This window comes from Myxocyprinus asiaticus, chromosome 44 (genome assembly GCF_019703515.2).
Source record: "Myxocyprinus asiaticus isolate MX2 ecotype Aquarium Trade chromosome 44, UBuf_Myxa_2, whole genome shotgun sequence".
NCBI lineage: Eukaryota > Metazoa > Chordata > Actinopteri > Cypriniformes > Catostomidae > Myxocyprinus > Myxocyprinus asiaticus.
In genome coordinates, this window is record NC_059387.1 from 31,673,324 (window position 1) to 31,697,639 (window position 24,316).

Below are 24,316 nucleotides of genomic sequence, written 5' to 3' on the forward strand. Positions count from 1 at the left end.
CACTTTCCCGGACTTTCGGTTTCATCGTACCACGTTGGTGGAATGACCTTCCCAACTCCATCTGTGCAGCCGACTCACTTTCCGTCTTCAAAAAATGGCTAAAAACACATCTTTTCCATGAGCACTTAACCAGTCACAAAAAAAAAAAAATTCTTGTTGCACTTTAATCTGTCTTGAACACTATTCTGATGCTAGTGAAACTTTGTAATACAGCACTTTTCGTACCACTGTCTCTGTAAGGTGATTCACTTATAATGTATTCCTCTTTTGTAAGTCGCAAAAAAAGCGTCTGCCAAATGAATAAATGTAAATGTTCGTGGGACATTTAGCGCTCGCAAAGTCATGCGTTTCAGCGAACGCCACACATGTCTGAGGGTGACAACTTCCATGGCCACACATTCCTACAGTGAAGTTTCTCTCAAAGAAATAATGACTACATCGACAGGTCCAAGGACAAATATTAGATGTAATAACTGTTGCATTGTTTCCGTCCCATTGAACTATTATTAATTTCAAGCATGTTTCAGTTCCTTGGCGCTTATGTTCGGTTTTAGATGGTTTATTAAGGCTAAAGCTCCAGCCAAAGAGAGAGCGGATCTCTCTTTTTCTTGTAAATATTATTGCTTGATTCCCTTCAACTAATTGTGTGTGTATTTGTGATGTAACCTCTGGTTAATTAAATTAGCAAATTCCATGTTTTTCCTTTTGTTCAGAGTAAAATTAGCACCCACCAGCCTGCCAAATGTGGATATTTTATGTGCAGTGGTGGGTTATTTCTGTGGGTTAAATCTTGGGAGTGACATGTGACAAAAAAATGCTGTCAGACACAAAGACGTGCATTTGAAGAAACACACTTGATTATATTTTAAAGAACAGATGAAAGAATAAAGCCAGTGATACAAGCTACAAAATAGAAGCTAATACTACCATAGCCACACAAAAGTTCTTAGAACATAAGAGATCTACTGAATTGGATCTCTTTATGTTTTAAGGAAATCAAAATGCTGTAATAATACAAAGCAAAATCTTAGATATCAGTTCCACAGGAAACAAAGCCTTAACTGATATTTAAGGACAGTTAACATAGTGACACACTGTGATCGTGATGCATGAATGAATATCTTTACCGGCAAATCGAAGCAGGAAGTCTTTAAAAAAAAAACAACAGACTGTTTTGACGTCAGAGCTGAAACAGGTAAGGGTGCGGTACAGGTGTAATCATAGCCCTGCGATGGCAGGTATTTCCTTCATTACTGGATTGTGTAGGAGGTGTGTGTGTGTGTGTGTGTGTGTGTGTGTGCGCAATAGACTGAGTTGGCCACCGGAAATGCACCAATATTGGAATACAGGCAGAACACGGTACACAAAGTATCAACACTGTTTTGAATTTTTTAGTTTGACTCACTTCAAAGCGTGCCAGAAAATAGATGTACTGATTAACAGAAAACAAATATCCCAATAACATCTGAAATAAGAGAAAACATTAGCAGCCAGGAATTTATGATATATCATTCTTAACTTCAAACAAATATGAGGGATGTATTAAATGTATATTTAGGAAGTTGGGAAGAAGTAACACCAGCGTCCTGCAGCATGACAAACTATACTCCATTTAAAACAAGATGGATTTTTTTATTTTTTATTATACATGACCACGTTCATTGAGTCTACATGGAATATTTGTACTTTGCTACATCACATGACATCACCTGAGTGAACTGAAAAACTTAAAAAGTGATTAAAAATGGTGAAACCAGTTACAGCACCCAAATATACACTTTCCATTAAACCTAAACTACCAGTCAAATGTTAAAATGCTTGATTGAATTTGTTTCTCAGATTTAAAAAAATGTTTGATCTAAAGGCATATGCTTAAATTCTTGAAAACTATTATAAAGGACAAATATAAATTTGTACAAAAAAAAAACCTGTTACTTTTGTAGTGGATGAGTCTGACCAGATATTGAAGTGTCCAGCAAACATGGGAATACTGTACAAAAAGTGTGAGAGCTGGAATCTACAGTACAACCCCAATTACGAAAAAGTTGGAACAGTATGGAGAATGTTAATAAAAACAAAGCAGAGAGATTTTTAAACTCTCTTTACCCTGTATTACATTGAAAGCACTGCACCAACACATAATTTGATGTTTTACCTTGTGAATTTAATTGTTTTTTGAAAATATACTGTGACAAGGAGGTGGGCGGGGCCTGTTTGGCCCTGAATCAGGCTAATCACCCAGGAGGGGGATAAAGACGAGCCGGAGGCGCCAGTTTGGGAGAGAGAGAGAAGCACGCAGCCACGCTGCATGTGTGTCTGTTCGTTTATGTTGTTTTAAGTTCATTTATATCATTAAATTTTACGATGACTGTTCAGCCGGTTACCACCTCCTCCTTGACCATCCTTTAACTGTTACATATACACTCATTTCATATCAGATGATTACAACACTCTCCAAAAAAATTGGGACAGTCCAGTGTTTAACACTGTGTAACCATATCATTATTTCTTCTTATAACACTAATTAAACTGAAGACACAAGTTTAGCAACTATAAATTTCCCCAATTCATTCATTATGCAGTTCTTCAGCTGCGCAGTTGTACGGGGGCTTCGTTGCCCTTTTTTTGCGCTTCATAATGCACCACACATTCTCAATTGGAGATCGGTCAGGACTGCAGGCAGGCCAATCTAGCAGCCGCACTCTCTGATTACGAAGCCATGCACTTGTAATCCGGGCAGTATGGGGTTTGGCATTGTCATGCTGGAAAACCACTTCTGAATGCGTGTGATCTCCGATCCCTCAGACGTTACTGTCTTAAAATCCATCAATCGTCTGTAATGTACACTATATTGCCAAAAGTATTCGCTCATCTGCCTTTAGACGCACATGAACTTAAGTGACATCCCATTCTTAATCCATAGGGTTTAATATGACGTCGGCCCACCCTTTGCAGCTATAACAGCTTCAACTCTTCTGGGAAGGCTTTCCACAAGGTTTAGGAGTGTGTTTATTGGAATTTTTGACCATTCTTCCAGAAGCGCATTTGTGAGGTCAGACATTGATGTTGGACGAGAAGGCCTGGCTCGCAGTCTTCGTTCTAATTCATCCCAAAGGTGCTCTATCGGGTTGAGGTCAGGACTCTGTGCAGGCCAATCAAGTTCTTCCACACCAAACTCGCTCATCCATGTCTTTATGGACCTTGCTTTGTGCACTGGTGCGCAGTCATGTTGGAACAGGAAGGGGCCATCCCCAAACTGTTCCCACAAAGTTGAGAGCATGGAATTGTCCAAAATCTCTTGGTATACTGAAGCATTCAGAGTTCCTTTCACTGGAACTAAGGGGCCAAGCCCAGCTCCTGAAAAACAACCCCACACCATAATCCCCCCTCCACCAAACTTCACAGTTGGCACAATGCAGTCAGACAAGTACCGTTCTCCTGGCAACTGCCAAACCCAGACTCGTCCATCAGATTGCCAGATGGAGAAGCGTGATTCGTCACTCCAGAGAACGTGTCTCCACTGCTCTAGAGTCCAGTGGCGGCGTGCTTTACACCACTGCATCCGACGCTTTGCATTGCACTTGGTGATGTATGGCTTGGATGCAGCTGCTCGGCCATGGAAACCCATTCCATGAAGCTCTCTACGCACTGTTCTTGAGCTAATCTGAAGGCCACATGAACTTTGGAGGTCTGTAGCGATTGACTCTGCAGAAAGTTGGCGACCTCTGCGCACTATGCGCCTCAGCATCCGCTGACCCCGTCATTTTACGTGGCCTACCACTTCGTGGCTGAGTTGCTATCATTCCCAATCGCTTCCACTTTGTTATAATACCACTGACAGTTGACTGTGGAATATTTAGTAGCGAGGAAATTTCACGACTGGACTTGTTGCACAGGTGGCATCCTATCACAGTACCACGCTGGAATTCACTGAGCTCCTGAGAGCAGCCCATTCTTTCACAAATGTTTGTAGAATCAGTCTGCATGCCTAGGTGCTTCATTTTATACACCTGTGGCCATGGAAGTGATTGGAACACCTGAATTCAATTATTTGGATGGGTGAGCGAATACTTTTGGCAATATAGTGTATATCATGACCTGGGCTCGAGAAAACTTCGGTAAACCTTTGAGAGTCAACGCTATTCATCGCTGCATCCACAGATGCAAGATTAGGCTTTACTATGCAAAGCAGAACCACATCAACACAGTCCACAAGCACCGCTGACTTCTTTGGGCTCGGTCTCATCTGAGATGGAAAGAAGAACAGTGGAATCGTGTTTTGTGGTCCGACGAGTTCAAATAGTTTTTGTAAAAATCAGCCGTCGTGTTATCCAGGCCAAAGAGGAAAAGGACCATCATAGCTGGTATCAGCGTCAGGTCCAAAAGCCATTTTCTGTCATGGTATGGGGGTGCGTCCGTGCCCATGGTATGGGTAACTTGCACATCTGTGAGGGCACCATTAATGCAGAAAGATATGTACAAATTTTGGAGCAACATATACAGCCATCCAAATGCCGTCTTTCACAGGGACGTCCATGCATTTTCCAGCAGGACAACGGCAAACGGCATACTGCCCGGATTACAAGTGCATGGCTGTGTTATCAGAGAGTGCGGGTGCTAGACTGGCCTGCCTGCAATCCAATTGAAAATGTGTGGCTCATTATGAAGTACACAATACGGCAATGAAGGCCCCGTACAACTGAACAGCTGGTGCGTAATGAATAAATGGGGGAAATTTCTGCTTGCTAAACTTAACAAACTTGTGTCTTCAGTGCTCAAATGCAGAAATAAGTGATATTAGAAGAAATGGTGATGTTACCCAGTAAACGCTTGACTGTCCCAACTTTTTTGGAGCATGTTACAAACATCTGATTTGAGTGTATATTTTATAAAAAAAAAAGAACAAAAAAAAAAAACTATTAACTTCATCATGTAAAACGTCAAATAATATGTTGATGTAGTGCTTTTAATATAGCACAGTGTGAATATAATTTACAAACCGATCCTTTTTGTTTTTATTAGCATTTTTCATACCGTCCCAATTTGGAATTGGGGTTGTAGACAAAATGAGTGGCTATTTTGAAGATGCTCAAATATTGTAATTAATTAAAAACAAAATTGTGTTATTTCGTTTGTGTTATTTCATAGTTTTGATGACTTTACCATTATTCTTCAATTTGAAATATAGTAATAATAAAGAATGAGTAGGTGTATCTACACTTTTGACTGGTAGTGTGTAAATTTTAACCTAAAATCTTGAACTTGAAAAGAAAAGTTCCAGGTCTATGTTATTTATCAACTACCCATTTGTTTGTAAATATATTTGATGGATAATTAGAAAGTGCTAGAATCGGCCACCCATGTTCTCTTCTGCACACTTTGTGGACTGAACTGAAGTTAATCCTGTGGACTTTCCAGCATAAAATGAACTCTTGGACTTTCCAGGGTCAACTATGCCTGCCCTTAAAGCAAACACACCGCAGGGGAAAGTAAGACAAGAGGAGAAACTGTGCCAGTAACACACTGTGCTGCATGTGTTTTCTATTCCTCTCTCTGGCCTCTGTCACAGCTATTGTGATCCACTCCTTAACGCTCTCAGAAAAAAAAAAAGGGGGAAAAGGCAAGGGAAGAAAAAGGATCCAGAGCTGTTTTTTTCCCAGCTTGCTGGAAATGAGCTCAGAGCTGCCAGGAAGAGGTATGCAGGCCATTCCCTGGAGCTGGGGGAATGACGTGGGAGCTACACTACATGGGGGCGATACGGGAGGTAGAGAGAGGCTATGCTCTCTCGGTCAGTGTTTGGGATTGACATCTGTATTTAGTAACAGTAAAAAGTGTGACTTTCGAAATTGTCCTATTCATTCAACAACTTACAAGGGCAGCTCAAATACTGATTACAATCTGAACTGAAAAGGGAAGGGAACACACATTACATGGAATAAGTCAAACCAAACTTTTACTCTCAACACGCAGTTAAAGGATCCAACTTTTTTGCCACTATACTACAGAATCGCTGGCTAGTGAAATCCGAACATTTACCATCCAGTGTCTAATGCAGACATTTTTAGTAGCAAAGCGCAAACTTTGGTCGCATATGTGAATGATTTACATGCACTGCAGAGGGTTACACATAGAGTAAAAGATCAATCTAAGAATTTAAGAATCGATATCCGGATCATTCAAATGAAGATCATGATTACAGGACTATTCTGGTTTCAGTACAAGTTAAGCTCAAGCGACAGCATTTGTGGCATAATGTTGATTACCACAAAAAATTGTTTCATCTCGTTCCTCCTTTTCTTTACAAAAAGAAGAAGCAAAAATCGAGGTTACAGTGAGGCACTTACAGTGGAAGTGAATGGGGCCAATTTCTGGAGGGTTTAAAGGCAGAAATGTGAAGCTTTTCATTTTATAAAAGTATTTACATTAATTCTTCTGTTAAACTTGTGTATTATTTGAGCTGTAAAGTGGTTTAAATCCTAATTTTTACAGACTTTTAGGGTTTTAGGGTTTGTTGACATTACATCCTCATTGCAATGACATTGTAAAATTGGTTATAACTTTACACAGAAAAGGTTAGTAAGTGATTTTATCACACTAAAATCATATTTACACGCATATTGTGTTATGTCTTGTGGCTAGACTTTTGAAAATGTGAGTATTTTAAAGTTCAAAAATTGGCCCCATTCACTTGCATTGTAAATGCTTCACTTTAACCCAGACTTTTGCTTTTTTTAAAGAAAAGGAGGGACGAGTTTAAATAATTTTTTTTGGTAATCAACATTATGCCACAAATGCTGTCGCTTGAGCTTAAATTGTATTGAATCCAGAATATTCCTTTAATCGGCAAATGGATATTTTTACCAAGTCCTACAAAAGAGTATACTTTGTAAGGCATAAAAATGAAGTATACCCTTTAGTCCTCAAAATTTCAGGGAGAAAGTTTGGTCATAGAAAGTGGTTATCACACTGCTAAAAAAATCTCTTTGATTTTACCTTGTTTCTTCTATTAAAATATCTAAAATAGAGGGCCTGGGTAGCTCAGTGGTAAAGACGCTGGCTACCACCCCTGGAGTTCGCTAGTTCGAATCCCAGGGTGTGCTGAGACTCCAGCCAGGTCTCCTAAATTGGCCCAGTTGCTAGGGAGGGTAGAGTCACATGGGGTAACCTCTTCATGGTCGCTATAATGTGGTTCGTTCTCGGTGAGTTGAGCGTGGATGCCGCGGTGGATGGCGTGAATCCTCCACACGCGCTATGTCTCCATGGCAATGCGCTCAACAAGCCACGTGATAAGATGTGCGGGTTGACGGTCTCAAACGCGGAGGTAGCTGGGATTCGTCCTCCGCCACCTGGACTGAAGCAAATCACTACGTGACCACGAGGACTTAAAAGCGCACTGGGAATTGGGCATTCCAAATTGGGTGGGAAATAAATAAATAAATAAATAAATATCCTTAAAACCAGATACATTTATCTGAGAAGCAAAACTCTTAATTATCTTAAAACGTAGAGAATTTATCTTGAATTAGACTTATTTTTCTTAGCCCACTGGCAAATTATTATTTTTTTCTTCTTGTTTTAAGAATAAATCAAAAAAATTAAGTGAGGTTTATGCATTATACTAGAAAAAAAAATATTACAATTGTAAGGTATATGCTCTGAAAACAACACAATTTTAACGAAACTAAATGTATCTTGTTATAAGGATGTTTAAATATTTTAACTGGAAAACAAGACAAAGTCAATGATAAAGAAAACTATTTCTTGTTGATTACTCTGGTTTATAACCAAACTGTGTCTAAGAGAGATCTTCTAGTTTGGATGGATCTGTGGATCTTTGGATCCTCCCACACAGCTGGAGACTGGCTCGTCTGTCCCGCTCACCTTTAGCCCTATGGGCCTCCCGAACAAGCTGCTCTTATCAGCTCTGTGCAAGACACACCACTGCACACAGCACAACAGTTCCTGCCAACCTGCAGCTGATTTCTTTAACAGTGATTCATCACAAATCACCAACACACTTCAGAAACTATAGAGATTTGTGCTAACGTTAAGTAATAAAAGTAATGCAGTCATGATGAAAATATGATGAAATTTAAAGAAAGAAAAAAACTGCCAAAAGGCAACGCAAATCAGAAATTTTAATACGAAATGAGCTTTAGAATACCAAAAAACTGGAAGTTATAAATGTTTAATTAGTGTTACCTCCAAACGCTTGCATCAGTATTACTATTTCTCATACTTGGGTTAGGCATTGTAACAAACCCTTAACACTAAGTATTAAACGTATCCACGTAACTCGTTCAGCTATAGACATAAACGATATCTCAAATTGTGCCGTTTGTTGAGGAGAAGTGTACTATTACTTTTCTGAGTGATCAGACTTGCGTGTAACCACCCAAATCACCATAGCAACTGCTTAGCAACATGCTTTAAAACCACTCAGAACATCTTTGCAATCGCATAGCAGTGCCCTGGCAACCACTAAAAACACTCATTGTGACGAGTTTTGCACAGACAAGCAACACACTCATTTTCTTTTAATAATCTAAAAATCAAGTTAAAAGTAAAAATATATAAATAACCATAAGCAAACCAATTTGCATATGGTTGTTTGCATAAGAAAACTGTATTGCTTATTAACAAACACAATCACAGTCAAGACTTTATCTTTCTGTAGTCCTATATTATTTTTTTCCAATATTGCTTATTTTTTTAATTCTATTTAGAAGACTAATTTTGGTCTGTAAAAAGGACCAGGTCTCTCACCATGGAGGATAGATGTGGACGATGTCTCCGGGCATTGGCTGAAGCTGGGCGGCCGTATCCTTGCTGAAAAGAGCCACACACTTCTCTGTCTCCGGCAGTCTGTCACACAGAGCGGCCTGCATGCCACATTCCTCCTGAACTCCCAGAATCCTCAGCGTTAGCACACCCGGCCTGTCAGCTTGGGTATAGAACAAGAAATGAAACAATACACTTAATCATTTCAATCCTGATTAAGGATTCACAATACCAATATAATATTCACAATATTCAGTACGATGAAAGTCAACATGAAACAACATTTGCAATAGTGGTCGAACGATTTGTTTTTCAATGGCCGATGCCGATATCTAGAGCGCAGGATGGCCGATATAAATGCCGATAAACATGATACAATTAAACAACAGCAAATCAGATGTACACAAAATTTCTAAAGTGAAACAAACATTTATCTTATGAAACATTTACTCAAATTTGCATAAACTTGAAAAGAAAAAACCTTGAACTGACACAAGGGAAGATAACACTTCTGTTAATCGCCCAAGCAAACACGGTTATCGGGCAATGCCGATAATCGCAAAATGGCCAAATATCAGCCTGGCCCAGTATATCGGTCTATCACTAATTTGCAACCCATTTTGCTTCCATAATGTGACGTATTTACGAATGAAACAGAATATTCTACGCATACAAAAATGTAGGGCCGGATTTGATTTTAACTATTGGAATTGATTGGATCGTGAAAAGTGGGCATTCAATACAAGAATGGCACCAGACCTGAATGTGAGTATGCTAAAACAATGCCTAAATAGCTGTTTGGCTAGCGGTTAACCTTATCTAATAGACCGCACAACAATTTTTTCTTTGGAATAACACGCACAAAAGTGTATGAAAGAACACAGGGTCAAATTTGATTCCATCTTGACTTTTCTGCTTATAAATTTCACTGTTTATAATCAAAGTTAATGTTAAATGTTTTTGATGAAAATGCTATAATAGCATTACAATTGGCCTAAACATATACATTTAATTTGTTAAACTTATCAGCTCAAAAATACTTATGATTAGCCAAACAATGAAGATACAACACAGGCCCAGTAAATTAATAACAGCAGAGGGATATTTTGGATTAAGCATTGAAAACTTGAGCTGGCGCTAGGGCTGGGCAGTATATCGACTTGAGATATATCGATATATTTTCAAACGAGATAGTACCGTTTATATCGATACAGTTTGATGTTGCGTTACATAACCCGTTTCTTCCATAAAGCTGTGCCAGTGTTTGCATCTCTCCTCTCTCACACTCTCCGCGCAACCCCACCCCCTCTCACTGAATAGTGATGGGAAGATCGGATCATCTTTGAGTCTTGTTCAGCAAAAGAACGAATCAAGTCATTTCATTCATTTGAGCAGAATTACATTAAAATGTTAAATTTTCAATAGCCAAATCCCCCCCAACACAACTACTTACGCAAACTTTGATTATAGTCCCAATAAGGGAAAAAATTTATAATGCAGCCAAGGACAAATGATGAGAAACAGAAATGATTAGTTCACCTCTGGAATCTTCTTGTCTGAGTCATTCGTTTTTTTGTCACGTGACAGCCGTTTGTGCATAGCGACTCGGACCAGAAGATTCGAGAGGTGAACTAATCATTTTTGTTTCCTGTGTGAGCAATGCATAGCGTATATGGCTGTCACGTGACAAAAGAACGAACAACTCGGACTAGAAAACTCGAGAGGTGAATTAATCATTTCTGTTTCCTGTGTGAGCAATGCATAGCGTATACGGCTGTCACGTGACAAAAGAACGAACGACTTGGACCAAAAGAGTTGAAAGGTGAACTAATAATTTCTGTTTCCTGTACAGCCAATGCGGTTTTCACGCAGCAAACGAGCGGAGGTTGCGCAATGCACATGCGCGGCCAACACAAAATGAACGAATCACTCTCCGAGACTACTCGTTCTTCTGAGTCACATAAAAGAATCGTTCAAAACGAACGAATCGTTCATGAACAACCCATCACTACCACTCACTCACAAGTTCTCCTACAACATGGAGGGAGACAATGCGCCGGTCCACAATGCTGAAGAAAACTCACCCTGTGCCTCAATTAGCTCCCTAGCTCCCTATGTCGTGAATCAGTATATCGTGAACAAGAATTCGGGCACTGGTAAGGGTACTGATCCACTGAACATTGGGAAACGTATGACTCAATCACCCGCGACATGTTAATGAGCTCGCGCATTGAAGCGTAGCTGTTTTTAATCAGCACCATCACAGTATAAATGACACTATCATTCATTTTCATTGAAGATATTCAAACGTACAGTCCTTTTTAACATTCCGGGTTTTGGAACGCGGCAGTAAATGTTTGTAGGGTAAACTTCGACAGCGGTGAATGGGAGTGAATGGGAGATCACAGCAAATATTATTTTCACATACCCATTTGCTCCAAGGCCAAAAGAAAAAATCCACTCTTACACTCTTATGTTCCAGATGAAAGACAATACAAAAAACATCTCTTTTTAAGAGAAAATAATGCTTGGACTTCATAGTTTTACACTTGTGCTCGTCATCTAACGACTTGAGAGACTTCAGAAGACACGAGAACGTTTCCGGTAAGGGAACATAGTGAGCAACGATGCTCCCTGGTTTTTACAGTGCATTGTGGGATTTTTTAGGGAACAAACATAAACTGAAGTACGAAGAGTGTATTAAACTTTGTCCTGCTGCTGCAACCCCAGCCGTGAAGCCTTCGCAGTCCAAAAAGTCTTCTGCCCCGAAACAAAACGCTTTGCAAGCTTCATTTACCATCTCACTTGTGGCTTTGACTTACAACTGAACATTTGCCCACTTCGTAGAAAATACCGAGATATATATCGTGTATCATCATTCAGCCTAAAAATACCGAGATATTATTTTTGATCCAAATCGCCCAGCCACAGCTGGCGCTGCGTCAGATATTTGTCATTTCTGTCAGTTTTGAGGAAATGAAATAAAATTCAGCTCTTTGACCGGATGCCACAGTTTTATTCCCATGGTGACTGTTCAGCCAATAGTTGGCCCTTTCCATTGGACACATGAACACAACTGACTCAGTTGCTGAAATGGGAACAACCCCAACCAAGTCTTCAGCAGAAGAACTTCAGAGCGATGTGTAATGGAACACTTTTGAGCAAACTTAAAACAGGCAATGGGCAAGATAGAAATTAATGTCTACTTCATCTAATCACATGCTAAATAAAACCAGGGAACACTGGTACGTGTCAAAAAAGATCACTGTTGTTAGACGCACACACTGATATCTGATTTGTAAGCCACAAGAACACCTAATAGGATGGTCAATAAAAATTGAAAATAATAAATCTTGCGAGTGGGAGTTCCATTCTTTGGGCTGTGGAATTTTACTGAGAATGATGCCAGTGTAAATCTGTGGCAATGCTGTCCATAAACCATGTCCAGTCATCCTAAATCACTTTTCCAAATGCAAACAGGAATGAATACTAAGAAATTTGTCTGAGAACTAAATTTAGAGTTGTCAAGCCCACCCACCCACACAAGTGTAATTAGTTAAAAACACTTTAGATAAAAATCAAATGTAGTGTAGTGAGAGATTTTCACATTTTTTAGAGAAAATATGAGTTGTGCTTGACTGAACTTGCATCCATGATGCTGGGATGTTGTGGGTGGTTGCCAGGGCGTTGCTATGTGGTTGCTAAGAAGTGCTTTTAGCACATTATGTATACACAAACATTTTTCACCCACTTTATCTTCTGCCTGGTAAAAATCATGCAATTGCTTCGAAAAGCAATAGAATACCACTCCTCACCGTGCTGCAGAATTTGGTAGGTATCCTTCATGTCCATAACTAACAAACAGTGAGGAATACATTGATGTTTAATACTTGGGGTTAGGGGTTTATTCCAATCCCTAACCCCAAGTATGAGCAATAGTAATAGACTAATAAATAAGCGACAAAAAAAGCCTTGTTGTAATGCTGGTTAGCTATCATGGTTATGCACTTATTATTTACTGTAACATTACAATAATTTAAACATGTTGAGCTGCATGAAGAATTATGGTGCCTTTTGCCCTTATTTACATCAGAGTGCTTCACAGAAGTTTTATTTCCATGTGCATTTCAACTCTTTGGACTTTCCACTGTCAACTGAATAGTGTTAACTTTTTCAAACAGCCCCCTCTTAGCACCTAGTAGGCCACAGTATGAAAAGAAAGTCGTTATACCATGGAAAATGAAATGGTAAGGTACGTGACTGTCTGCAGTGTGTTTTGATGTGTGTATGACTGAGTGCCTGTGGTTTCCTGTCACTTTTAGCAGGTTACTTTGGTTGAGAGAAAATTAAGTCGCAATGTCACCTGTATCACATTGGTAGGTGTACTGTATGTGTTTTTAACAGGTGAACAAAGAGTCCGACTCTTCTAACTGTACCTCACTGCAAGATCTGATCGATGGAATATTCGACAGATTTTGTACAGATTTCTACAGAGGCAAGACGAGCAATCAAGGAAATATGAAAACCTCTGGTTGGTGGTTTTCCTTGGAACATATCAGACAAGGGCCTTAAGAGTAATCAAATGAATAGGCTTAATTTTTCTTTTGGAAAACATTTCTAATATTATTCTTATCTGTGGTCAGCAAACAGAGGGCTAATGTCTCATGATCTGTACTGAAACAAAATGCAAGTTAATGAGTTTGCACATAAATAAACGTGTCTTACCAGCTGATGTGTTTGAGCTGCACTGATGTCTCCAGAAACTGATGGCTGATCTCTGTCTGCTGTGAAGTCGGTTCAGTCTTTCAGCGAAACCTCCTCTATAAAGAGATATTATGAAACACGGAATTGGTCCCATAGTATCAATTAGACAGAATGAATCCCATAAAATCAATCATACAGTATCATTCCTATAGAATCGTTCACATAGAATCAACCACACAGAACCAATTCCATTTAGTCAATCGCACAGAATCAAATCACTCTGAATCAAACCCATAGAATTGTTCACAGAGTATCATTCCTATAGAATCAATCATATAGAATCAATCACTCTGAATCTATCCAGCAGATTCATTCCCATAGAATCAACCACACCGAATTAATCCCACAGAATCAAATCACTCTCAATCAATCCCGCAGAATAATTCTTATAAAATCAATCAATAACACAGAATCAATCCCATAGAGTCAATGGCATATAATGAAATCACTCTCAATCAGTCCCATAGATTCAATAACACAGATTCATTTATATCAAATCAATCACACAAGATCAGTCCCATAGAGTCAATCCCAAAGAATCAAATCACTCTGAATCAATCTCATAGAATCGTTCACACGGTTTCATTCCTTTAGAATCAACCACACCGAATCAATCCCATAGAATCAAATCACTCTGAATCATTCCTATAGAATCAACCACACAAGATCATTCCATTAGAATCAATCAATAACACAGAATCTATCCAATAGAGTCAATGGTATATAATTAAATCACTCTCAATCAATCACATAGATTCAATAACACAGATTCATATCAATTCAGTCACAAAAGATCAGTCCCGTAGAGTCAATCCCAATGAATCAAATCACTCTGAATCAGTCCCATAGAATCAAATCACTCTGAATCAGTCCCAAAGAATCATTCACCAGTTATCATTGGTATCACCAATATTATTGGTCTTTTCACTTATTTTTTAAATATAATAAAAATATCATTTTTATTATTAGTATCTGTCTTTGCATTTTCATTTTATAGGCCCTAGATATATCCCTCTATCTGCTTGAATTCAAGAAACGCAAGGTTTGGTCTCACATTCATGATGCGTAAGCCTGCTTAATTTATTAACAAAAGTGTAAAATTAAGTACAGTATGCTAGGGTAAGGGAATGAAGTAGGGGGGCGTTCATCCAGGGGGGGTTGAGAACCACTGCTCTAGATTCAACCACACAAGATCATTCCTTTAGAATCAACCACACAGAATCAATCCTATAGTGCTAATCCCATAGCATCAAATCACTCTGAATCAATCCCTAGAATCAGTCACACAGTATCAATTCTTTAAAATCAATCCCATAGAATCAAATCATTCTGAATCAGTCCCATAGAGTCAATTACACAGATTCATTAATATCAAATCAATCACACACAATCAGTCCTACAGAGTCAATCCCAAAGAATCAAATCACTCTGAATCAATCCCATAGAATCAATAACACAGTATTATTCCAGTACAATCAATTATACAGAATCAAACACACAGAATCAATCTCATAGAATCAAATCAATCACTCCAAATCAATCACATGGAATTAAACACACAGAATCATTCCTCTAGAATGAACCACACAAGATCATTCCTTTAGAATCAATCCTATAGAGTAAATCCCACAGAATCAAATCACTCTGAATCAATCCCTAGAATCAATCACACAGTATCAATCCTATAAAATCAATCCCATAGAATCAAAGCCTTCTATATCAATCCCATAGGATCATTCACAGAGAATCATTCCTATAGAATCAATTATAGAATCAACCACACAAGATCATTCCTATAGAATCAATAACACAGAATCAATCCCATAGAGTCAATCAAACAGAATCATTCCTTTCGAATTAATTACACAGAATGAACCACACAAGATCAAATCATCTTAAGGAATCAGAATTCATCATAAAGAATCATTCACAAAGAATTCATCCTACAGAATCAGTCTCAAAGAATCCCACAGAATCATTTCCATGGAAACAAAGCCATAAAACTCAATATCTCAGAATCAATCAAATGTGATCAATAGACCTTTTTCACACTAAATGTTTGCAGCGGTGAATGGGAGTGAATGGGAGATCACAGCATATATTATTTTCACATACCCATTTGCTCCAAGAGCAAAAGCAAAACTACACCATTATATTTGAATGACTTTCCAGAAGAGGAAAAAAAATAGAGAGTGGATTAAGACAGTAAAATGGGAGAAGATGCCAAATTTACTGTCAGTCTCTCAACAGCTGTAATAGAAACCCTCTCGCAGCTGTGGTGGTTCATATTTTAATTCCAAGGTAATATAACACAAAGCATAAAGTTATACATTTACACTAAATATTTAAAAAATGTATAATACAAAAAAATGTACGCTGATAAATAAGGCGGAAACGCGTCATCAAAGTCTGTGAAAAAGGTCTATTACGAGGTAAAATTCATCCAAGAGGAAGATTTACTCAGAATAACTCAGTATAGACAAATCTATATTCATTGGTGAAAGAAATCACAGATTTAAAGAGACCTGCATTCTTTCATAAAACTTTATAGACTCAAAGGCTTGTTGGCTAAAGGACATGCTTTATTGAAGGATGGATCAGATTCATTCTGCTTGCATACGTTAGGCTTACTGTTATTTGTTTTGCTTATGGTTTACAGTATTTTTGCATTATTCTGATTTCTTTTAAGTGTTTTGTTAGGTCACCCCAATGAAACAGACTTTCCTCTCATTTACTTAATATAACAGCATCAAACAGTACAAAACATAAACAGTCAAATTAACATAGATACAGACACAGCATTAACATCTGTGCCAAAGGGCAATTTATTCTGCGCTTGCCCAAAGCAGGGACTAAGGGTCAGCTGGAAACATCTCTGGACTTTCAGCCGAAAGCCAAACAGAGACACAGCTCCCCCCTGAGGGGACAAACTTCTACATGCATCGAATGTCAGGTTCATCCACTCCCATTCACAAAATGAAAGAAACGGCTCACTTACAGTAAGTAGATTGTGGCCAGAAAGAACACAATCTTTGATGTTGAGTTCAGCATGTGGCCACTAGAAACCTAACGCTATGAGTAATCAGACTACTATCAAGGGCTCTGAGAACATTCCTGTGCACGTGGTACAGCATTTCTTGTGAGTATAGTATGAAAGAAAAGATGAATTAAATTAGGTGACAAAAGAGAGTAAAGAAAGCTGCTCCTCATCAGCCAATCAGAAGCTGACCAGGCTTTACAGTAAGGGTGTGGATGTATTATTTAAAGGGCTAAAGTAGACTTTGAACCCTTTTTGTATTCTGTGTGTTTACACTATAATATTTGGGGTTGTGAACTTAATGTCAAACAGTGTAAAAGGTTGCAAAAAAACAAAACAGAAAATAAATAAAGGATTACTGTCAGTTAAAGGGACAGTTCACCTAAAATTCTGTCAACATTTTCTCACCCTCATGTTGTTCCAAACCATTATGAGATGCATAATGACTGCCTCAGTCACCAATCACTTTTATAGAACGGCAAAAAGATGCAATGAAAACGAATGGTGACTGAGGCTACCATTCTGTCTAACATCTTATGTGTTCCACAGAAGATAGAAAGTCATACGGATTATGGGTTTGGAACAACATGGGCTGAGTAAATAATGACAGAATTTTTATTTTTGTGTGAACAGTTCCTTTAAGATGGTAAACCCAAATTATAAAGACAGTCATCATTGCTTCACTCATAAATTTGATTCATCTTGCACAGAAATGTTTCAAGCTCCATGGTTCATACCTTTCAAACTTCCTCCTCTTTTTACTGGAGTCCTCTGGGGTCTTGATACTTTTGGCAGTAAGTTTCTGAGGTGTCTGAAGAATCGCCTGAGCAGATCGGACCCACTCGCTGACAGATTGCTTGCTGGAATCAGCTGGATCGAGAACAGAAGAGTTTGTTCTGCTCTCATCTGGATCTTCATCATCGTTTGACGAATAGTCTGAGATTTCAGCCGGTGACTAAAAATGCGAGGACAGTTAGTATGAAGGGAATTTGAAGTATTTGAAGACAATAATACAGTTTTATTATTATTTTCAATTAATTTATAAATGAATGTTTTTTTTTTAATCTTATTTTGATTTTCCTTTTAATATTATTTTTTTTACATATATTTTGTATTTTTCCTTTTAAAATGTATTTGATCATTTTTCTAAATGTTTTATTTATTTTTTTACATTTGTTCTCTATATTTATGTTCACAAAAATATAGAGAAGACAGAAAATTATTTTAGGAGAGAAATGGGGAATGGAATTGGGACACAGTCAAACCTCCATCGCCTGCATGAGCACCAAGGCAGATTTTTTTTTAATGATTTTATTTACATTTAAATGTATCTGCTTGTATTTCTCTCTTACTGTGGCTTTGCTCTTCCTGTCTATAAAAAGCATTTGCGCTGTTGTTTTGTGCTTATACATGAAAAATTCAAATGACAACTAAATTAAAATTATGGATGGGAAATTCAACGTGATAATTTCTGCGATTAATAGTTGACTTTTTAACTTGTTAAAAAAAATCAACTGCAATTAACGCAGTATTTCACTTCCTGGAACTTCACTAATGTTTTTCCCCACTTCACACTTTTATCAAAGATTTATACCTGTAAAAATATGTCTCATAAACTCTGAACTGAACATTTTTACATGTACCTAAATATTTTAAAATAAATGATGACTAACCAATTTCTTCCAAGTTCTTTGAGACAAAGTATTAAGTAATTATATTTATGATTACATTTTCAAGTTTGTTTTAATGTGTCAAGTAACATAATACATTGTTATTAATTGTGATTAAATCGCAGAATACTGCAATTAATTATTAAAAATTCTGATTCAGTTTCATTATTATTTTAAAACTATAATTAAATATAATATAAACATCCTACTTGTGTTTTTCCTAATTTTGTAAATCGCTTTGGACAATAGTGTCTTAAATGTAAAGATTAAATGTCAATGTCCCCATGACCTTTCTTCAGTGTTGAATGGAAACTATAGACCTGTGGCCTCAAGTTCACTGTCTGCCTGATAGTGATCTTCCCTTATGTTTGAAAGTTTGACTCTTGTCATCAATTAAATGAACACTAAAAAGCTGAAAACTGAAATCAACAAGTATCAATAATGTATGACACTATTTGAATGCTTCCAGCATAAAGACTTATAAAGATTACCATTAAATCTTCATTGCCTACCTCGAGGTCAATGAATATAACTTTTTGAACTCATTCCTGGTACTCATCCTCAAGCTGTGAATAAATTCTTCGAAATGTATGGTCCACACAAATAATGGGACCTGAATGATGCCTCTAGACCATTCCTGACAAGTCTGCTGCCACTCTGTCAAGGTGGAATGAAAGACTAAACAGATGTATGGCAGTCTGAGTTTTTATCTTCATTACAAACAAACTGTTTTTCTGGGATATCAATGTCGCCACAATCTCAAATGTGATGATTTGAAAATACTGCAGGACACAATCACAACAAATCCGAACATTTTTGTTGTTTAATATACAGTTATGGGGAGCAGGATTTTGGAACAATGAGATTTTACAGTGGGAGTGGCTACCCAGTGTAACGTAGAAGAAATAGACAATTGATCAAGCGATCGACAAAATGTTCTGGCTATTAAGCTCTGAACAAGCTACTAAGCTCGAACAACTTTTTAAGAGCCTTAAGAACTAAGAAAACTTGGGGATGTATTCACAAAACTCTTCTTAAGAAAAAAACTGAAATTCTAAATTATAAGAAGTTCATATGAAGCTAATAAGCTATAAACGTTGACGGTTTAAGAGAAAAGAACATAAATAAGAAGGTTTTTCGGGGGTATATGAAATATCTGTAGCTTTATTACTCAAGTTAAAAAATAAGAAGAAAATAAACTCAGCAAAAAAAGAAACATCCTCTCACTTTCAACTGCTTTTATTTTCAGCAAACTTAACATGTGTAAATATTTGTATGAACATAAAAAGGTTCAACAACTAAGACATAAACTGAACAAGTTTCACAGACATGTGACTAACAGAAATGGAATAATGTGTCCCTGAACAAAGGGGGGTCAAAATCAAAAGTAACAGTCAGTATCTGGTGTGTCCACCAGCTGCATTAAGTACTTCAGTGCATCTCCTCCTCATGGACTGCACCAGATTTGCCAGTTCTTGCTGTGAGATGTTACCCCACTCTTCAACCAAGGCACTTGCAAGTTCCCGGACATTTCTGGGGGGAATGGCCCTAGCCCTCACCCTCCGATCCAACAGGTCCCAGACGTGCTCAATGGGATTGAGATCCGGGCTCTTTGCTGGCCATGGCACAACACTGACATTCCTGTCTTGCAGGAAATCATGCACAGGATGAGCAGTATGGCTGGTGGCATTGTCATGCTGGAAGGTCATGTCAGGATGAGCCTGCAGGAAGGGTACCACATGAGGGAGGAGGATGTCTTCACTGTAACGCACAGCATTGAGGTTGCCTGCAATGACAACAAGCTCAGTCCGATGATGCCATGACACACCGCCACAGACCATGACGGACCCTCCAACTCCAAATCGATCCCGCTCCAGAGTACAGGCCTCGGTGTAACACTCAGTCCTTCGACGATAAACGCGAGTCTGACCATCACCCCTGGTGAGACAAAACCGCGACTCGTCAGTGAAGAGCACTTTTTGCCAGTCCTGTCTGGTCCAGCGAAGGTGGGTTTGTGCCCATAGGCGACGTTGTTGCCGGTGATGTCTGGTAAGGAGCTGCCTTACAACAGGCCTACAAGCCCTCAGTCCAGCCTCTCTCAGCCTACTGCAGACAGTCTGAGCACTGATTGAGGGATTGTGCGTTCCTGGTGTAACTCAGGCAGTTGTTGTTGCCATCCTGTACCTGGCCCACAGGTGTGATATTCGGATGTACCGTTCCTGTGCAGGTGTTGTTACACGTGGTTTGCCACTGTGAGGACGATCAGCTGTCCTTCCTGTCTCCCTGTAGCACTGTCTTAGGCGTCTCACAGTACGGACATTGCAATTTATTGCCCTGGCCACATCTGCAGTCCTCATGCCTCCATGCAGCATGCCTAAGGCACGTTCACGCAGATGAGCAGGGACCCTGGGCATCTTTCTTTTGGTGTTTTTCAGAGTCAGTAGAAAGGACTCTTTAGTGTCATAAGTTTTTTTAACTGTGATCATAATTGCCTACCGTCTGTAAGCTGTTAGTGTCTTAATGACCGTTCCACAGGTGCATGTTCATTAATTGTTTATGGTTCATTGAACAAGCATGGAAAACATTGTTTATACCCTTTACAATAAAGATCTGTAAAGTTATTTGGATTTTTACAAAATTTACTAAACATGAGTTTAGTAGTTAAGAATCAGGCCCTCGCTTCATACATGTCTGGTACATCCAATAACATCACAAACTCCACTAAATTCATGGAAATATACTGTACATATTTTAAATGGGGTCAACTTGCAAAACATTCTTCCAGAAAACCTGAAGTATCGAGAATTAACAACCTCTGAATTCGTTCTACGTGACCATCATTCAAATTCATGTGATGTCAAAGGCAAATGTGGTACAAAGACAGCAACTCTGTGGCCTCTCAATAAATGTATTTCCCTGCATAATTTTCCCCAATGCAGATGGAACACCTCTGACAAAAAACAGCGCCACCCGCTGGCTACCACCCCTGGAGTTCGCTAGTTCACTAGTTCGGATCCCAGGGCGTGCTGAGTGACTCCAGCCAGGTCTCCTAAGCAACCAAATTGGCCCGGATGCTAGGGAGGGTAGAGTCACATGGGGTAACCTCCTCGTGGTCGCTATAATGTGGTTCGTTCTCGGTGGAGCTCGTGGTGAGTTGAGCGTGGATGCCGTGGTGGATAGCGTGAAGCCTCCACATGCGCTATGTATCAGTGGCAACGCGCTCAACAAGCCACGTGATAAGATGGCGGTCTCAGACGCGGACGCAGCTGGGATTTGCCCTCCGCCACCCGGATTGAGCCGAATTACTACGTGACCACGAGGACTTAAATGTGCATTGGGAATTGGGCATTCCAAATTGGGTGAAAAAGGCGATCAGTGCAGTCTTTTTCCCAAACAAATTAGTCTAATGAATGGGTTCTTTAAAGTAAATCAAAAACTCACAGCATGACCAGTGTAGTCTGATTCCCCAACAAATAACTCTGATAAGCCAGTTCTTTTAAGTGAATCAAATACATATAGCATGACCAGTGTAGTCCGATTCCCAAACGAATTACTCCAATGATCCGGTTCTTTTGAATCTACAGCACACAACATACAGCGCTACCAGTGTAGTCTGATTCCTGAAGTCTGTGTAAACACTCCTTTTACCAAAAATGTATTACATTTATTTCTGATTTGTTACATTTGTTCTAACGAAATCTGAAATTATCTCATTATTTGGCAACAGGCTGCTGAGGGGAGTAAATCCAAAAAGAAATGCATTGCTTATTTCCAAATAATTCTGCCTAAAAAGTACTGGGAACCGGAATCATTAAACTCCTTACGATTTCCATCCCTAGTTCAAATGCAGTTTGGGATAATCTTCAAAGTATTTGAAGCATGCCCTCAAACAAACAATAAAGAGAAAATACTTTCCACGTGCTTCAGATACGACACAGACCTTATGACAGGTTGTAAAAGATGGACGTAAGGAATAGGGGAGGGGGGCATCTGGGCTCTATATGTCACAAACTGGTTTTGTTCTGGAAAAATCGACTGCCTCCTTATCATGTGGTGACACGATCAGCATTCCATCGCTCAAACAGCCTACACACTCTTTTATTTGAATCAACTTGACTCTGCAAGGCAGCCTGCCAGCAAACATCACGCTACTCTCTCTCTCTCTCGCTCTCTCTCCGCAGTACGCTATGTTCCTGGCACGGACTCAAAAATGTGTTCACTGGCTCCAAATGAATGGAGGAGTACACAAATTTTTCACTCTATCAATTCTCACTCCCACATACGTCATACAGGGGCTGTTCCCAAACCAGCGGGAACAGGATGGAACTACTGCATTACAGAGAGGGATGCCAGACCATGGATAACTGTGCATCACCAAAGACACATGAGTTGGTTGGTAATTATAGGAAGACATAAGAAAACTAATTGTGGGTAGACACACTAGGTGTAATAACTGAGAAATTAAGCAACACGCGTTTAATGTCACAACAACACATTACATCTAGACATACGTCTGTCTTCGTTGGCTGTGTTTTTTCCGCTGTTCCTGTAAAGAGACCAGAAGCGCTTTTCTTGCAAAATCTGAGCAAGTTTTCAGCCAAACTTTTTTTCCTTTGAACAAATGGTTTCAATTTTGAATCCAGAAAGCAAGGCTGCTTTAAAAGACACATAGTAACATGTAACAGACATGAGAGTAAGGCATAGTTTTGGGTTAAGTTAAATACATTTTTAAGTAAATAAATAAAATAAAAAAAGTTTATATTAATAAATAACGTTTCATTCATTCAATAGGCGGTGACACAATGGCAAATTTCAAAAATGACTATTCAAAGACACTAAAGATTTTTTTTTTACCTTAAAATGACTCACAAATTCAGTGTAAAAACTTTGAGTCTTACACCATGAAGATTTTTTTTTAAATCTGATGCCCCGTGTAAAAATAAAAAACTGCTTATAGTGCTCTAAAATGATTTAAAGGAACAGTTCACCCAAAAACGTATTACTTACTTTATTCTATGAAACCTGAAATGCAAGGCAGAATGTCCAGGCTGCTTTTTTTTTCCATACAACAAAAATGGATGACTTTATAATGCCAAGTTCCGAAAAGGACAAATAAAAAGCACCACTGAAGTATTACAAATGTATAAAGTATTATACTATATTCCAAGTCTTCTAAAGCCAAAAGATAGCTTGGTTATGAGGAACAGAACGGAATATAAATCATTAAGATAAACTTGCTCTTCACCGTAGCTCACAAATCTCATTTGTGCTTACGTTAAATTAAAAAAATGACACCTTTATATGCATCAAGCCAGGTTTGATGTCATAAGCCGCTTTTCCGCCATTGGGCCGAACAGTTCTCATCGCAAAACTGTACCGTTCCGTGCCGGTCCGGGCCAGTTGGCGCGGTCACAGTTTCTTTTTCCACTATGGTGCACTGAAATTAGGAGAATGTACGTAACAGATCCGTCTGTTGGCGACGGCGTGAGAGGTAAACATTGGAGCGAGTGCACTATGGAGGATATTATAGCATATTCCAGTTTTTAGGACGGCTTTTTTCCCTGGTTTTACTCTGCTAACAAACAGCAAAGGCATGGATCATGTCGCAAAAAGTAAAGAGAAAAAGGCGAGAGGTTTACCATCATTTGCTGAGGGCTTGTGTTTGCCACCGGACACAAATACACAGAAAGGTAAAATGTTCCCAAACTAAGTATAAAGGATATTCATTGACAAAATGTTCTATCTGTATTATATGAAAAATTGTATATGAGAATATACTGATGCGTTTTTGAGTTTAAATGAGCTAGTAATCTACTTCCCTGATGAAAGGCTACAATACTAGTTAAACCATCATAATAAAATCATGAAGATACGCTAAATGAGTCGCCACGTACTAAAGCCATTCCAGCAGCACGGTTGAGCATGGTTAGCTAACCGTGCCGAGAATTCTGTGCCAAGAACGGTTTATAACCATGCCATGCTGAACCATGTTCAAGTGGAAATGCTACTGTAACTGTTCCGTACCATGGCCTGAACCTTTCGGCCTGATAGTGGAAAAGCGGCT

The 24,316-nt window shown here is 38.8% G+C and overlaps 1 protein-coding gene across 1 annotated transcript in view; it reads right to left on the reverse strand.

The window, feature by feature from the left end:
• Positions 1–24,316, reverse strand: part of spidr (scaffold protein involved in DNA repair) — a 75,613-nt gene that overhangs the window by 44,358 nt on the left and 6,939 nt on the right. Inside the window, exons 6-8 of the mRNA XM_051687357.1 lie at positions 17,320–17,537; positions 13,507–13,601; positions 8,767–8,944 (exon numbers count right to left, since the gene is read on the reverse strand). Of these exons, the coding sequence (XP_051543317.1) occupies positions 8,767–8,944; positions 13,507–13,601; positions 17,320–17,537 (491 nt within the window). The remainder of the gene's footprint in view (positions 1–8,766; positions 8,945–13,506; positions 13,602–17,319; positions 17,538–24,316) is intronic.